Source organism: Podarcis filfolensis, assembly GCF_964270895.1.
Source record: "Podarcis filfolensis genome assembly, chromosome: 7".
In the NCBI taxonomy this organism is placed as follows: Eukaryota; Metazoa; Chordata; class Lepidosauria; order Squamata; family Lacertidae; genus Podarcis; species Podarcis filfolensis.
The window spans coordinates 26358702-26375544 of NC_139603.1; the positions used below are offsets into that span (position 1 = coordinate 26358702).

The 16843-nt window shown below is 50.0% G+C and overlaps 1 protein-coding gene across 1 annotated transcript; it reads right to left on the reverse strand.

Moving 5' to 3' along the window:
• Positions 1–529: 529 nt before the first annotated feature.
• FOXF2 (forkhead box F2) lies at positions 530–12941 on the reverse strand. The gene is made up of 3 exons (XM_083623995.1): positions 11465–12941; positions 1856–2743; positions 530–1664 (listed from the first exon to the last, which is right to left on the reverse strand). The coding sequence occupies exons 1-2, from the start codon at positions 12423–12425 to the stop codon at positions 2574–2576; spliced, it is 1131 nt and encodes a 376-aa protein (XP_083480121.1). The 5' UTR covers positions 12426–12941; the 3' UTR covers positions 530–1664; positions 1856–2573.
• Between the last annotated feature and the right edge of the window lie 3902 nt (positions 12942–16843).

A 16843-nucleotide genomic window follows, 5' to 3' on the forward strand; every position in this document is an offset into this window, starting at 1 on the left:
CGGACGCTAAACTCCCAAACCCGAAGACAAATTTGTCTTCCTTTAAAAGGGGAGGAAATAACTCGCTTTAATTCTTTGTCTACTGAATGCAAAGAGGAGTCTGATGGGTTGTTTCTGGATTCTTTCTGTGTGTAAACACTTGTTGAAGGTGGAGTGGGAGGAAAAATCTAAGTCCTGAAATGAAAGGATACTCCATTTGAATTTTTTTAATCCGAGATTTTTAATACTTTGTCTTCCCCCAATACGTTTCTCTTCTAAAGGGGGAAAAAATGTCAAAAATAGACAAACTGTACCAAGCGTTGGGTATAGGCGGGGTGTTTCGTCTGTTCAACGCTGCAGCCCGCAAGCGAAGTAATTCTGGTCCCGTTCCACGGAAAACAAAAACACACCTCGAAGTCACCGCGCCTCCTGGATTCGCCTCCGGATTCCCGCCTTTCCCTTAAGGAGCGAGATGCACGCTGCTTTTCCTGTTACAATTCGCTATAAGAACCGAGGAGTTTAGCATGCCGAGGAAAAGGAAAATGCGCGCTGGCCATATACATTTTATTGGGGGGGAAACACACCACACACATCAACAAGAAACCCACCCCAACAAGTTTGTACATCACAATATTTTGACAAACGTTATACATAAGTGCAAATTATACTCTCCGGTTTAAAAGCGATAGTGTGTGAGTATACACGAGATTTATTCCAAATAATTATTTTAAAAGACTGTGATATAAACACTTTTTTAAAAAAAGTAAAAAAAAAAAGAAAGCAAGAAAGGAAATAAACTAAACCCCAAACGTGGTATTGTTGCAATATTGGAAAACAAAACACAAACAAACAAAATCTGGGGGCTTTCTTGGAAGCGACACAACCACGCACAAGCACACACCCTCTCCAAATTTTAAAACAAGGTTTGTTAATACTGGCTGGTGCTGCTGAAACAGCATCCCGCAAAACAATGGCTCTGCTGACACTAGGGAATAATAAATCTGCATTTTCAAAAGCTAGAGGTACGATTCTGTGACAGACAACGCTGACTTCAATAGGAGAGTGTGATCGTGAACCTACGTAGCTTACTCGGAAGGTAATCTCAGCGGCGCAAAGACTTCACGGTGCAACCCCATATATTTCTACTCGGGAGTAAGCCCCGGGGAGTCCAATGGCACGTGCTCCCAGGTAAACACGTGCAGAATCGAAGCCTACCTTGTGCTGCAATGCCCTGACGTGCTTAGATCTCTCCAGCTGAAATGAAGCAGGACTCAAAACGAAAGTGCTTTATTCGGATGATGGAGTAGGCGAACTCAGTGTATGTGGATTGTTTCTGTGTTGCACGGACGTCAGGCCTAAAAAAGGGGACATCTCTCTTCTCCCCCCCCCCCCCAGTTTCTGTGTAATTGAAAAGCTGGCAGATTCCAACCGCAGTCGCCTTTATTTTTGTTTTTTTAAAATGTAACTATATGTATATGAACTAGCCTTCTGCTTCACTTCTTTAAAATACTGGCTATCAAAGGAATGCGCCCGATTGATTCTGAACCTGCCTGACGCTGCAGCGACCACCTTCTGCCCTTCCAGCCAAACACACAAAGCAAACAGGAGCCCATTCCCTATAGCTTGAGTTGTACGCAGCGCGATCCTAAGTATGCTTTCTTCAGAGGAAAGTCTCCTTGGGTTCACTGAGGCTTAAGCAGTGGCGTAGCGTGGGTTGTCAGCACCCGGGGCAAGGCAAGTAATTTGCGCCCCCTAACCCGTGGATTTGCGCCCCCTAACCCATGGATTTGCGCCCCCTAACCCATGGATTTGCCCTAACCCCAGATGTTGCGCCCGGTGCGGCCGGCCCCCCCCTGCACCCCCCACGCTACGCCACTGGGCTTAAGGCTGTGTCCTATACATAACGTACACTTGACACCTTAAAGACTGGTGTTTATTTATTAATTAGTATCATCATGGCTATAAGCTTTCCTGCGCTACAGCCCACCTTTCCATCCTAGATGCGGGTGTATGTCTAGGATCGCAGTCTTCTCCCTCTTGCGGATCTGTTCAAGGCTAAGACTGCCATCCTATAAGCATCGAACCATTGGACTCTATGGGATTTACTTCTGAGGAAGTATGCCTCGAATCGCCCCCTCCCCCCCACCTGTCCCCCTTCCTAGCTGAAGTCGGTGGGATTTAGTTTCACATTCTGGCGCTCTAGGATGGAGCTGCAACATTGCGCACGTTTCTGTTGGGCTAGAGTTGCTGATCCTGCACGCTCGGGAAGCCCCACTGGACGCAGCCGGGCTTACTTCGCAGGGAACACGTGCAGGCCTGCTGTGAACTCAGTAGGAGAGGTTTAGGATCCCGCGGAAAAGGAGCGCGCGTATCCAACCGGGCGTCCGGCCCTTACGCGGCTTTCCTTAAGTGACTGGCGCACTGTACTTACAAAGGGAGGCTCGCGCAGCTGGGCGTGGACCTCTGGGCTCGATCCGCGCGAGTCCTCCCGTTGCGTGTGATCTTTTGGGTGAAGTCTTTGGACCTCTCTCTCTCTCGCTCCCACCCCAACCTCCCCAATCTTCTCCTTTCAATCCAGCTCCCAAGGTCATTGTTCACATCACACAGGGCTTGATGTCTTGGCAGACGCTTTGATGGTGGTGGTGATGGTGGTAATAGGAGCCGCTGGCCGACGGGTGGAAGGAAGAGATGCCGTTGAAGTTGAGGACGAAATCCTTCCTGTCGCACACCGGGGACGGGTGATGCTGGTAGCGAGGCAGTCCCACTGCGGAGGAAGCGAGAAAGAGCGAGCGAGTCCACAGAACAGCTCAAAAGGTTCCCCTGGAGAAGGCAGGGTGGTCAGCTGAGGGGCGTGACTGGGCGGGTGGGGTGGTCAAAGGGTTAAAGGGTGTGACTTCAAAATCCCCACTGCCTAGGTCAGGCTTCCTCAAACTCGGCCCTCCATATGTTTTTGGCCTACAACTCCCATGATCCCCGCAGGATTATTACGTGGATAGCAGGAATGTAAGCCTCCTTGAGCGCCTTCGGAAAGAAGGCGGACTGCAATAGTAACTATATTGATAGCCAGAAGAAGGCAAGTCTGCAAGGGAGAGGAAGCCGCATAGCTGGCTTTCCTCATAGAGGCAATCAAAGCCTAATTTGTTTATTTTTATTCTCCTTTTTAAATGTTCTAAATGCTGTGCGGCGGACCTACAGACCCATCGCGGCTGTCGCTGCCCAAACTATGCCTATTCACAACGCATCTCACTTTAAGCCAAAGGTTTGGGGCCTAAATATGTCTCTCCTGACTTTGGCGTCCGATCAGCCCACAAGCGCGCAGGACGCCAAATTGCCTCCAGGGCTTCTCACAGTGCAATCCTACGGACGTTTAGTCCGAAGTAAGTCCCAACTATTTTTGAGAAGACTTACTGCCTGGTAAGTGTGACTGAGACTGCAGTCTCCAATAACTGGATCACTGTCCCGTTTCCCTCGATTTTTCCACACCTAGGTATTCTGGGCCTGTAGGATCCGCGCACAGTTCAGTGAAAAAGGGAATGTGGAACTCCGAATGAATTAAGATCCTGATCCTAACGACACAATTGACTTTAAAGTAAAGCACTTCGATTATCAATTGAGCTTCCTTTTCCATAGTCAGCGTCCAGACCCAGCGGTCCTCACGCCTCGCTCCCCCTTTTCAGGGGATAAATACTGACCCAGAAATTAGGGACAGAGCATAATCTACCCAGCTGAACTTGTTTGCGGCACCCGTCGACCGCCTTTCAGCTATCGTTAGCACAGGTGGTTCACAAAATAGAAAGCATAGAAAGCAACACGAACCATTTAGCATTACAGTGAAGCACAATGTTACGGTCCTCAGTAAAAGCTACAGTAAGGGCTGAAAGTTTCCAACTCCTGCTATTATTCGCAAGTGCGTGTCAAAATGCGGGATTCGGAGAGAGTTTTGTGGAAAGAGCCTCCCACCCTCTGAGAGAGGAAGTTTCAGAACCTATGGGATTCAGTGGACCTCTCGCGATTCTGACTCACCTCTGCCCAAACCCCATGATAAATGCCCTGAGTTGTTTTGTGTTTCCCTTATTAAGGCTAATCTCGGGTCGTGATCTATGTTGAGATGGTTAGATCACAGCAGAATATTATCCTATGATGCTTCTAATGCAGCCCTTGTTGATAGCAAAGCAATGACCGGGGAGCCTGAGATCACCGACTCCACAGAGGCTGCTGCGCGAAATCCTGTGAAGCATCTGAGCCATTTATCTCAAGGAGATCTCCCGAATCTCGGCCAACTAAAAGGCAGAAAAATCCCTGCCATGATTATCGGCCCAAAACTTTTGCAGCGACGGATCTGCTCGCACCAGCTTGATGTGCGCAATTTGATGCGCATGGACGCGGTTGCGCATCCTCCATGCCTGTCGCTGGCTCCGCGCAGCAACAGAGGCTCAAGCCCACATCCTAGTTTCACCGAAGTGCTCTTGTTTAGCTGACTGAATGCAATCCGGATCTTGAGCATCTCCCGCGGAAGACCCAGTGGGATGCCCCATTTCAGTTTACAACCTGCTTATTTTATTTCTGAAATCTTTTGAATAAGCCCCTTCAAGGAACCGACAGGGCGACTCTTGACCAAAGCGGCTTGGAAACCGCGCTGGCGCAGAGTGTGACACCTGGACTGTAAGATCTGGGTTCGTTTACATGGAGCGGTTACAGCCACAAGGTGGATCCGGCCGCAGCGGTCAGGTCGAAGTGGCCAGACCCGGGGAGTCTTCCCTTCCACCCAGGAGTGCTGTTGGGCATCAAAGTGTTTTGGGAAATACCAGAGCCGCTCTCCATTGCTTCCCAGCTAGCGGCAGGAACTTTCCCCCCGCAACGAGTGGGCTCAACAGGGCAATCTGCCCGTGCCCCGGAAATGAAGAGCAGCCCCCGGGGCATCTTCAGAAAAGCAGTATGGTGTAGCGGTTAGGGCGCTGGACTAGGGCGTGGGAGAGACCAGCGTGCAAATCCTCACTTGGCCAGGAAGCTCACTGGGTGACCCGGGGCGACTCACGACACCGCCTCCCAGCCTAACCTACCTCACAGGGTTGGTTTGTGGGGTTAAATGATCAGGAGGACCACGGACGCCCCCTCGGGCTCCTTGGAGAAAAAGATGCGGTAAAAACGCAATAAACAAATAAGTTTCTTCCTCCTTCCCTTCCTGTTCAGGAACCGTTTTGGATAGCTCTGTCTGCCAATCGGGGCTCTAGTTTCTGGGGCTGCAGAGAGGTAGACTTGACCGTTCCCTTTCTCTCTGGTCGTCCCCAACTGATGCAAAAGACTGCAGGGGTCTGGAAAGAAGGGCTACAGATCAATACCCCTCCGCATAATTCCTCTTTTTCCAAAGTTGTTTTAGCTGAGCAGTTGGGCAAAGGACTCCCATCGAGAGGGAAAGTGGAGAAGCCCCTTGCTGAATTTTCTCAGTCTCCGCTCAACGCCTTCTTCACTTTTGACCCAGGGGGCTGTGCGGAGTAATAGTTAGAGGGTCTCTCTCTCTCTCTCTCTCTCTCTCTCTCTCTCTCTCTCTCTCTTCTGCCCCTTTGCTCACCCCGGAGCGGTCCCTTTGGTAAAAGCGGTTATTTCGCTGGATTTCCTCCGTCTTTCTAATAACCTGCCTGGTATGCTCCTAATGAAACCGGCGCGCTTTATTGCAGCTCTGATTCAATCAGTTCGCTTTGGTTTAACGGTGTGCGAAAAATGTCCGCCTCCCTCCTCCTCCTCCTCCTCTCCCTCCCTCTGCTCCGTTCGCCTCTAAGCCTCCGAGAGAAGCGACTTCTGTTTCCAATCTTGCTCGGCCCTTCTAAGGGGAGGGCGGGAGGGAGGCTCAGGAGAGGCCGGGATTTAGCATCTCCTCGGCACTAAACCGTGCATGATTTGATGGGGCTTTATTGACCGATAAAAATCAATTGGGGACCGACATTACAGCGCTGTCAGCTCATAAACAAGCGGCTCCGCAGCGCCTGGTATTCCGGGCGGGGCGGAGACCTTAGGTCCTCGATTGCTTTGCCTGCCAGGATTTCAAAGTTTCGTTTAAGATCGTGATCCTAAACACATTTTCTCGGTTGCTAAATGCCACTGGGCTACCGGCAGCACTTACTCGAAGGCCTTTCATTGCAAATCAATGAAGGTTACTTTTAGCAGGCGAGGACCGGGTTGGGGGCGGGGGAGCTGAGATGTCCCGGCCTGATCCCGTGTCCTCCAGTCTCATATATTTTTGCGATGCACTCTTTCAGCGAACTCCCCAATCGCATCGTTTGCAATGCTGGGGTCCAAGGCTCGCTTGGAGAGGCGATGTTGGGGTGAAGAGGAGCTGCTGCTGGACCCCATCAGCCCCAGCTCACCTGACCATCCAGCATTCCCGCTGAGGGTGATGGGACTTGGAGTCCTACTACACTTGAAAGGCCACACCGGTTCCCCAATCCCTGCTGTAGTGTCTCCTTGAACTGGGAAAAATTTCCCTCCCAGAAAATACGCCTAGGATTTGTCTACTTCCCAGGAAACGCGCTTGCAACCTTCTTTCTTTCTCTTTCCCTGTTTATGTTTCATAGCAGTTTTTTTTCCACTGGAGCTGGATTTATATAGCATATTGTTCCCCAACTAAACATGCTTAAAAAAAAATACTTCAAAAATATTTCTGGGTTTCCTTCCCCACTTCCTTAAGATTAAACCTTTTTTTTTTTTAATCCGGATGAGATTTAAGAAACTCTCCTGTTTCCCATTGGCAGCCTGCTTATTTTAGAGTAGTCCCATTGACTCTGAAGAGCCTACATCGGTATAGCTGGCTTGGTTGACTGAGAAGCATCAGCGAAGCTTCCTTAGGCCTATACTATCCTGCACATCTTTAAGGTGCTTCGATCACCTTCTCCTCAACGGGATCCAAGAAGCCCAAAATAATAGCAGAAATCCCTGCCTAACCAGTTATTGAGTCTTTGAAACACCTGAGCGCTACTTCCCTAGCAGTTTCGGCTAGGGTTGCAATCCTGGGCATGCTTTTCCCGAGACCTACTTCGAGGTAGATACGCATACAGTGGTACCTCTGGTTACGTACTTAATTCGTTCTGGAGGTCCGTTCTTAACCTGAAACTGTTCTTAACCTGAAGCACCACTTTAGCTAATGGGGCCTCCTGCTGCCGCTGCGCCGCCGGAGCACAATTTCTGTTCTCATCCTGAAGCAAAGTTCTTAACCCGAGGTACTACTTCTGGGTAAGCGGAGTCTGTAACCTGAAGCGTATGTAACCTGAAGCGTATGTAACCCGAGGTACCACTGTACATGCATAGGGTGTGCATGCACACGAAAGCTCATACCAAGAACTAACTTAGTTGGTCTTTAAGGTGCTACTGGAAGAAAAAATTTTTTTTGTTTAGGGTTATCACTGTAAATGTGGTTCGAGACGTGGTGCCAGTGGGCTGTGGATCCGGCTTTCTCGACCTATACTCCCCAGGCAAGGGAACAGCGTTTATCAAAACTGCCAAATGTTTAGCGGGAAATAATCCTGACGCAGAAGCAAAAGATTTCTTCCGATCCAGCGTGTTGGGTTCAGAAAGCGGTTGGATAATTCTGAGAAAGAATGCAGTCCTTTAAAATCCAGGAAATGGGCATTTTAAAGAAGGGTGGATTTAGAGGCGGAAACTGCACGAGGCTACGGAGGGAAACGATGTGCTTTTCAATTGCTATCTTCCTTCACCCCAATCCATTACTGACCAGTTAAAGTCCCGTTTACACTCACTGGAACTTCTCCTACGCCCAGCCTCCAGCCCATTAAAGCCAATGGCGGGACTGTGTTTAGAGTCAGAATCAAGGTGTAAAAATAAAATTAAAGGCCACTCCGTAAAACCAAATTCTGTATCTAAGTTCCCTTCCTATCGTTACCTCGGGAGATTGGGATGTCGGTTTCATGCAACCCTCACCATCCTTCTTCTCATTTAAAAAAACAAAACAAAACTTCCAGAGATCCTTCTGGAATCATTTCCACAAGGGAAAGGCTCTGGTTTTTTCTGTCTTTCCCCAAATCGCAAGCTAAAAAGGAAGGTGATTTGGAGAGGGAGGGGGGCGCTAGTGGGGGGGGGGAGAGAGATGGAGAGTTGGGCTCAGCAGATGATTGACAGCAGGTCGCCGACAAGCAAAGCGAAGCAATGGACAAGGTCGTCTGTATTTGTTACTTGTTGAAATTCCCATAAAATTGAACAAGACCTCGCTCTCATCTGGGTTAAGTCAAGCTCCAATCCCCTTCGGTGTGGTCCAGCCCAGACTGTCTTTGTTTAGTTAACCTCCGAGACCCACGTTTAAAAGGGCTATTTGGAAAATTTCCTCCGTAAGAGCCCAACATCTTTTACCCATTTCGATGCCTTACGCTCGCAGCTCTCTCGCTCTCTTCCACCCAGATTTCCTAAAGAGTCTTATTATTATTTTTTAAGAAATATTTTTTTCTCTCCTATAAAAAGCAACGTACTACGAAGAGAGAAAAACAACAACAGAGCAGTTCCTTCCAGTTATAGAAACGGGTCTGAGTCTCACGCTAGCACCTTTTTTTTTTGCGGTTTGAAAAGAAAATCGGAATAGATTTACCGCCCCCCAGCCTCATCCCCCAGGCTGTATTCAGATAATATTTCTCCCTCTTTTTCAATTAGATGGCTATAAACCTCCAGGGTATTTTTTCTTTTCCTTTTGCTCCCGCTGTGGTAATGAGACCCTTTTTTGAGATTTGTTATGTTTTCTTCGCTATCATCAGGGCTGAGAAAAGGTTTTTTGTTTTTTTTTTTAAGAAACTTGCAGGAAAGAAGCTGTGGTATGTCATGCTCGCCAGGCGCTTCGGTTTATTCAAAACGGACACGATCCAGCCAAAGTAAAAGCCCTTTCCCCGCGGATTTCGCCGGGAGAGATTTAAAAGCACGTGTCTAACATCCCCGTTGAAGTCAATGGGAAGTAAAAGTGCGTAACTGTGGCTGGATCTATCTATCTATCTATCTATCTATCTATCTATCTATATCATCTATCTATTATACCAAGCCGGAGAAAGAAAGAAAGAAAGAAAGAAAGAAAGAAAGAAAGAAAGAAAGAAAGAAAGAAAACACCAGGATGTGCTCTGCTAACGCGATCCTAATCATACATACTCGCCAATAAGTCCTATTAAGTTGAAGGCTTTCCAGATTCTAACCACATAACCATACGAAGAGTACATTTAGTATTTGGGCTTGCAGCCATATTCTTTAAAAAGGCCATCCTAGGCGTGCTTCCTCGGGAGTAAGGCCCACTGCACTCAGTGAAGCGAATTCCAAACTAAAAGCTGCAATCCTACACAGAGAGTAAGGTCCACTGAACACGGTGGGAATTGACTGCTGAGTAAATATGCCTAAACGTGGGCTTCACAGGGACTTCGAATTGCAGCCGCCGGTATTTTAGAGGGGTGGGGGAGTTGTTTGGCTAAATTGTTAATCTCGATCTAGTAATCCTAATCGTGACTCAGTTGCAGTGCCGAGCCAGCGACTGGGCGCTATGATCGAGATTCGAACTTAAATAAGATGATTATCAATAAGGCAGCGAAGTAAAAATAATCTATCTGTAGTTTACGTTGATCTCTGGCATTCTGCTTAACAAATTGAGCCTGGCTTTACTAAGACACAGACAGGAGGATGTCCTGCGGCTATATTCTTTGGGTGAACTGGTGAGGGGGTGGGTGGGATAAAAAGTCATATATCTCTCTCCTACGAGTCCCCCCTCCCATCCCAGCCCTCCCGAATTGCTGCTCTACTTCTCTCCGAACAATAGGTCTATTTTCCCCCCTGGAAGCAGCTTTTGTTTTCTCACGTCAAAGCTGGTGTTTTCAGAGAAAACACCGAGGAGACCCAGCATCGGGGCTTGTTATTGAGGCAGCGTTATCTGACAGCTACAACTTTAACCTGAGCGAGCGAAGGGATTTATTTCCAGTCTCTTCGCAATCGCCCGCCTTCCCCGCGAAGAGGTGTTCTTTTTTTAATTAAAAAACAACAACACCCTACCTACGGTTTGGGAGGTCGCAGGTCATTCCGCTGGGAACCCCCCCCCCCACGCAATCTAATCTACATCTATCGAGATATATACATATATAATACACACACTGCACATGAAGAGGGTCGTTCTCATAAATGAAACGGCTGATGACCTAAGTGAGCGTGATGCACCCAGACGCCACGATGATGGGCGCCCTCTAATATCCCGGTCCAAAACCGTCTTTGGCACTTAATTCTAAGTAGGTGCGCTCAAGATCGCAGCCACTCGGTATTCTTGAAATATCTAGTCACTTTCCTGTTCAGGGTTTCGCTTTCAGAAACCGAACTAGCGCCTTCCGCACCTTCCTCTCCAACATCTTTGGCACATTAAAAAAAAAAAGTATTTACAACCTCTGTAGATCGAAGCTTTCCCTGCCGTAATGAACTGAGACATTAACAAGCCGTCCTATCTAAACAACTTCCACTTGGAATAAATCCCATTGGTTCCAGCGGCCCTTACTTCCAAGTAAGTGCGGACGGGATCACATCTCAATGCTCAAGGTTAATTCACAGAAACCATTGCCACCTCCTGATTCTACGCCCACAGTTTCTAAAGGAGATGGGCCCCCCGCTTACTCTGGAAGTGTGCATATGTATTTGGGAAGGGAGCTCAGCGTCTTATCATCCCTGGCCTGCCTGCAAGTCCCAAAAGGCTGGTTTAAAGAGCCTCACTTTTATGTTCTCCTTGATTTCATCCAAATATATTATTTTCAAGCCAGCTTGTTTGCTCACTGTCAACCGTCGGCTGGATCCCTAACCTGCGTTCCTCGCTCTTGCCTCCCAGGTTTAGAATCCCAAATAATGCACTTTCAACAGAATGGCCCCGATCAAGCTCTAGTCTAGCTTTATTGCAACCAGTTGCAATCCCCACGGGATGCGACCCGGGGTATGGAGTGTGGGGATCACATCCGCACCAGTTGCTGGATGGTGTCAGTGCGCGTTCCGTGCCCAGCAGATAGAGCCATTTGCAACTGAGTCCTTTTTTTAAAATGTTATTTGCATGGCATTTACTCCCAGGAGATTGTGCTCTTAGCATCACGCCTGTAGGATCTCAAACCAGTCAAGTTAGTGGCAGTGAAATCCTCCAGTGGGAGCGAGGCTGGAGCTGTGGGCGATTAAGAAGATCAACCAGCTCTTAAATGTATTACCGTAAGTTGTAAATAGAAATAACCAGAACGAAATATGCCTGTTTACAATAAAATATTATTACTTCTGCCGGAACATGCCTAAGATCTGAGCCCAAAGCTTCCTTTGCACAAGTTATGGGTATCTGCGGAGTATCTATCTATCCATCTATCTAATGTCAACAGGCTGATTTCCTATTTCAAAAGAAGCTGGAAGACCCCATTCGGCTTACTTGTGAGGTGGGCAAAGGTGTGGAAGGTTGAGCGCGTGTGAGTTTGGGGAGGTGGAGGTGGGGGCGGGTCGCCTTTGGTACCTGAGAGGTCTTCCCTGCCGTTTTGGTGCAAGTAGCTCTGCTCCAGCGAGTAGGAGGCCACTCCGGAGTGGATGCCCGTGGGGGCGGCGGGGGTGGGCGGCGGCAGGGCCTGCTGCTTGAGATAGGGCGAGGCAGCCGAGGAGGTCCAGTGTCCCGCGGGGCTGCCGTAGGGCGAGTGGCACTCGATGGCGCTGGCCATGGCGGGTGACGAGGGCACGGGGCTGCTGCTGCTGTCGGGGCCGTAGTCGGCGCCGCCGTTGGAAGGCACCGGGCAGCTGGCCATGTAAGTGGAGCCCGGGTTGGGAGACATGTGTGGGACGTGGTGCGCCTCGTAGGCGCCGGCCTGCATCACGTCCAGGGGGTTGTAGCCGTTGGGGTGGCAGCCCAACGGGGCGGCGGGGGGCGCTTGGAAGTCGAAGCCCTGCGGGAGGAAGCCCAGGCCGTTCACCATGCGGTGGTACATGGTGGGCTTGAGCGCCTGGCATTTCCTTCGGAAGCCCCTGGGGCGCCGTCGGAAGGAGCCTTCCTCGAACATGAACTCGCTGGCCGGGTCGATGGTCCAGTAGTGGCCCTTCCCGGGCCGGCCCAGCCCTTTGGGCAGCTTGATGAAGCACTCGTTGAGCGACAGGTTGTGGCGCACCGAATTCTTCCAGCCCTGGTAAGCGCCGCGGAAGAACGGGAAGCGCGCCTGCAGGAACTGGTAGATCTCGCTCAGCGTCAGCCGTTTCGACGGCGAGCTCTGGATAGCCATGACGATAAGAGCGATATAGGAGTAAGGAGGCTTCTCCGGGCGCCTCAGCCCCGAGCTGGCTTTCTTGGCTTTCGACGGCGCGGACGCTGAAGCGCTGCTGTTGCTGCTGCTGCCGTTGCTGGACGACTCCAGCGCGGAGGGCGGCGGAGGCGGCTGCTGGCTCATCAATGCCGGGCTGCGAGGCACCGGGGCCCCGATCTCGGAGCTCATGGAAGCTGCTCCTCCTGGGCCACCTCCTCTGCGATCTGGAAGCGGTCCCTGAGCATCCCTCCCTCCCTCCTTCCCTGCGCAAGCCTCCCTTTCTCTCTTTCTCCGTCTGTCTGCCTCTCTTCTGTTTCACACAAGCCCAGCGCTCTCTCCCTCCCTCCCTCTTTCCCCTCTCTGACCCCCCTCCTCCTTCTCCTCCCCCGCTCCCCCGACTCAGGAGCCTACAGTTCTCTCCAGCTCTCCGGCTCGGCTCTCTGCCCCCCACCTGGTGGCCATCCTGAAGCCTTTAAAGAAGAGGAAATCCAGCGAAACCCCTCGCCGCTTTTGCGTAAAGGCAGCGCAGCCAAACAGAATCCGCGGACGCCTATCGGGACTTTAAATCTGTCGCCTGCTGGAGGAACTTCCCCCTCCCTCTTTCCCGAAATCTCCTTTCCCATTGAGTCTATCCAAAAAATCAGCCTGGGGGAAGAGAGGAGCGAAGGGGAGGGGGGCCCGAAAGGGCGCAGCTCCTCCGCTCCAGCTGGCCTCTGTCCACCCCCCCCCCCGCTCCAGTCCTGCGAGCTGCCCGCAGAGGCTCCAGATCTCTCTGGCTGCCATCCTCGCTACACGCAATTATACCATCCATCACGCTTGCCCTGAGACAGTTGCTAAGCCTCGCAGCGCACGCTCAGCACCAGACCTCGAAGGTAATGCGCGGGTGGTGTGGCTTTTCTGCTCCTTTCCTACTCCTGCCAGGACAACTGCCAGAGATCTCGGCTAGCTCAAAGGAATGCTCGGGGATTTTTGCGACCAGAAAGAATCGCACTATTGAAAAAAACACAAACCCATTTTTCCCCTTCAGTTTCTGAAAAACACATATAACAATACCCATATACCCCACCCTCCAGAAACATTCCCGGCATATGCCATGTAAATAACACAGTCAAATATTAAGTTTGCAAGTAGCTTCTTAATCGATTGCATCAAGTTAGGTGTCTCCGTAACAGATTGTGCCAAAGTGAGAGCGAATGCGTCATTCCAGGACTGTGTGTGTGTGTGTGTGTGTGGTAAACCCAACTAATTTAGGTCTTTGGGTCGAAACCGCTAAGCACATATCCCTGCCTTTCCAGTAGGTTAGCTTGCACATTTAAGGAAAAGTAGAAACTATATGAATCAATAGGATTTAGTCCCAAAACATTTCCTTGGAAGGAATTCCTGTTGATTGCTCTGGCTACTGCATTTAATTAAGTGTGCAACCGTAGCCCATTTGAAAAGCCAGTGACATTTTTATTTTATTTTTGCCAGTGGTTTCAGCAAGGACCAGGACTGCAGGGTCGCAGCTCGACCCCGGAATTTAGATGTAAGATATACAGATATGGTCAAACACCGCCATCCAAGGAGCCCGCTCTCGTGCCCTCCCAGTGCCCTAGTGGCCCCAGACTTGGACACGCGTGTACACCCGCATCAAAGGAGGCGTCAGTACTTTATACAGCAAAAGTGCGCAGCAGCACATCCGGGACCTAATAGTAAAAAAACAAAACAAAACAAAACCCTGACCTGCTCCAGAAGCCCAAGAGGGGTTTTTGCAGCAGCACCTACGTACATTACTTTCCCTTCCAACATCAGAAAGTGAAGCCAGCTTGGTTTCCGTTCTTATCATTTCTTTAATGCACTTCTGATTTTGCAAATCCGACCTTGGTTATTTCTCATAACAAGCCTGGGAGGTCGGCCTCAGCTAGTCCCATTTCACAGACAGGAGACTGAGGGCTGGCCCAAGAGTACACCCAGAGCCCGGTGCCGCAAGAGGTTAGTCAGATCTCTGCCTGTGACCCGTGACTCCCTTCCTCTACTCTCCTAATATCTTTGTATAGGAATGTTGAGATTGCAGCGCTGCTGGTAGTCTGGTAATCTACAGAGGGGGGAATCTGTGTGTGTGGGAGGGGCTGGGGGGGGGGAGAGAGATGCCGCTCAAACTGATTTCCAGGGAGAAACCATGTGCTCTGCTCATGCTGTGGTTTGGGTAAGGAATTCATTCATGGGATAGAAGTCTATCAAGGAGGAGCACGTGAGATAAGAAGGGGACGGGGGCATTCAAGCCATTGCGGCTTATCAACTCCATAGTCGCTTGTCGCCCCACCCCCACCCCAGCACAGAGGCAGCGGGCACCGAAGCTTACCCACAGTGCTAATAGAGTGCTTGTCTTCAGAGCCACGCACTTAGATGGCGTAATAGGCACTTGTTTAGCCATTTTTGATTGGGAACGCTGAGTCCTGAGAGCAACTGTCCGGCCCAGTGGTCCGAGAAATGGAACCGTGCACTAAACCAACGCGTTTCCTTGCTTCAAAGCCCACACCGTTTCTCTGTCCTGATTCTCAAAGGAAAATAAAAAAGTAAGAACAACAACAAGAAGAAGAATAGTGGGGGAAAGGGAAAGTATTGATCCAAAGCTTTGCGCCTGGAGAACTGGATCTCTCAGTCCTAGCGAGGGGGGCAAACTTTTTCTTGTCTTGTGTTAAATTGAGTCAAATGACGGAAAACTCATCCAGAAAAAGAAAAGGACCCTTTAAATAGATAGATGATAGATAGATAGATAGATAGATAGATAGATAGATAGATAGATAGATATAGATAGATGATAGATAGATTAGATAGATAGATCCTACATCTAAAAACAAAACTGGTCCTCTGTTAGTTTAGCTTTACTCGCTTTCTGATTTGTCAGTTTTCCATGGGGACGTTGGAAGGGAGCGCGGAGACTATCCTGCCCCACCCCCAGTGCAGTCCGAAGTGGTACAGCCCAGACCCAGGTCCGCCACCACCACCTCGGTGAGAAGGAGGCCCTCAGCGTTGGTGGCGCTTTGCTGAGCTGCCTTTGGTGGAGGCGGGGGTGGTTGGAGGAGGGAAGAGGAGGGGCGGCTGGTCTCAGACAGTGACCTGGAGCTGAGTGGAAGCAGGCTTTTTCCATCAACCCTCTGCCTGGCTTATACCACCCACCGAGCCCAAGTGTCAGCTTACCGCCCTGAGCCGGGCTCCTTTTCCCTAAGCTCCGCCAGTAATTAGACAAAGCAAAGCTAAATTAACTGAACAGGCGTCGACAGCTTCCTCCAGATCACCCTCGCTCCGTCCCTGGGAAGAGGGCCCGAAAATGGCTTGATTGTACCTGAAAATCAGCTAAGAAAACATGACTAAGCTCGACAATGTTTACGACACAATTTAAGCCCAAGACCGGTGTCTTTTTTTGGTGAGAGTTGTGGACAGGACTGGGACTAGTGGGGGGTGGGGAAATCTTGCCCTGTCACTAGGAATTGTTGACCTTGCAGCCTGGGGGAAGAGGAGGAAGAGGAGGAGGAACGGGGGGGGGGCGTCTTCGGTTCCCACAACGCACGGGAGCCACCACCGTGGTTGATGCCTCCAGAGGCTTCCAAACGCCACCAAGTTCCAAACATTCCCCCTTTGCAACAACACTGTGCTTCCCCGAGCCTGACGCGTGAATGACATCTGAGTTCCTTCCTCCTCCCTGCGGTGACCCTTTGCTTCAACGGATCGCTTCCTTGGCAAAGGGCATCTCAAATCCCCGAAAAGGTTCACGAGAAGGGAGGCGTTCTCCCTGAAATTGCGCCAAACAGCCCACAATCTTGCTCAGACAAATTTCTTTCCAGCTGTATAATGGGGAGCATGTTGTTCAGAGGGCGACGCTCGAAATTTCAGCTCGGTGGTCTTTAGAAAGCAGAATCAGGACATAGCATAGTGATTTTCTGCAACAAGGACTTGTGAAGAGCGCATATCCCTTTCCTGGCTGCTGTGTTTCATTGCCATCCCTTCCCTCTGTGGTATTTCACCCTGCAGTGCCAAGATTTTAGATTGTAAGCTCCTCGGGGCAGAGACCCGTGCTTCTAGATTCTCTCTCAAGCACCCAACACAGTGATGGTGTTATATTGCTTAAAGAGGCTCTCTCTTAGACAAACGTACAAGGGAGTAAGCCTCATTGAACCCAGGGAGCTTTACTTCCGTGTAAACGTGCATCTGGCTTGTGCTGTTAACTTACTCGGGCTCCAACAACAAAGATTTATTCTCACGGGGATGTGGGAAATTCAGCCCTTGCGACCAGTGGGTGGAACACAGAGGACCTTATACGAGCTAAGGTTCTGAGATTGCTTCTTTGCCAAATGCAAACGTTATTTGCACTGTCCCTATCGCAGTGTTGAGTCAAGCAAAAAGCAGAAGGTCGATAGGCTTAGTACAATAGTGATTTATTTGTAAACTCTCTCTCTCTCTCTCTCTCTCTCTCATGTTATCTATTGGGAGGGGCTCGATCCTGAGATCAGTGCAAACGTCCATGGAAGGAAACCCATTTGGAAGCGCGTAAAGGAGCTGACTCCGGGAACCCCAGTCACAAAGGCATTTATTTGGGTAACTCCCATTGTTTCCAATTTCCTGTAAGA

Coding starts and splice junctions, on each gene's coding strand:
- FOXF2 (XM_083623995.1), bottom strand. CDS start 12,425: ATGAGCTCCGAGATCGGGGCCCCGGTGCCTCGCAGCCCGGCATTGATG. Junction 2,744..11,464: donor CGGCAGGGAAGACCTCTCAG/GTACCAAAGGCG, acceptor CTTCCTCCGCAG/TGGGACTGCCTCGCTACCAG.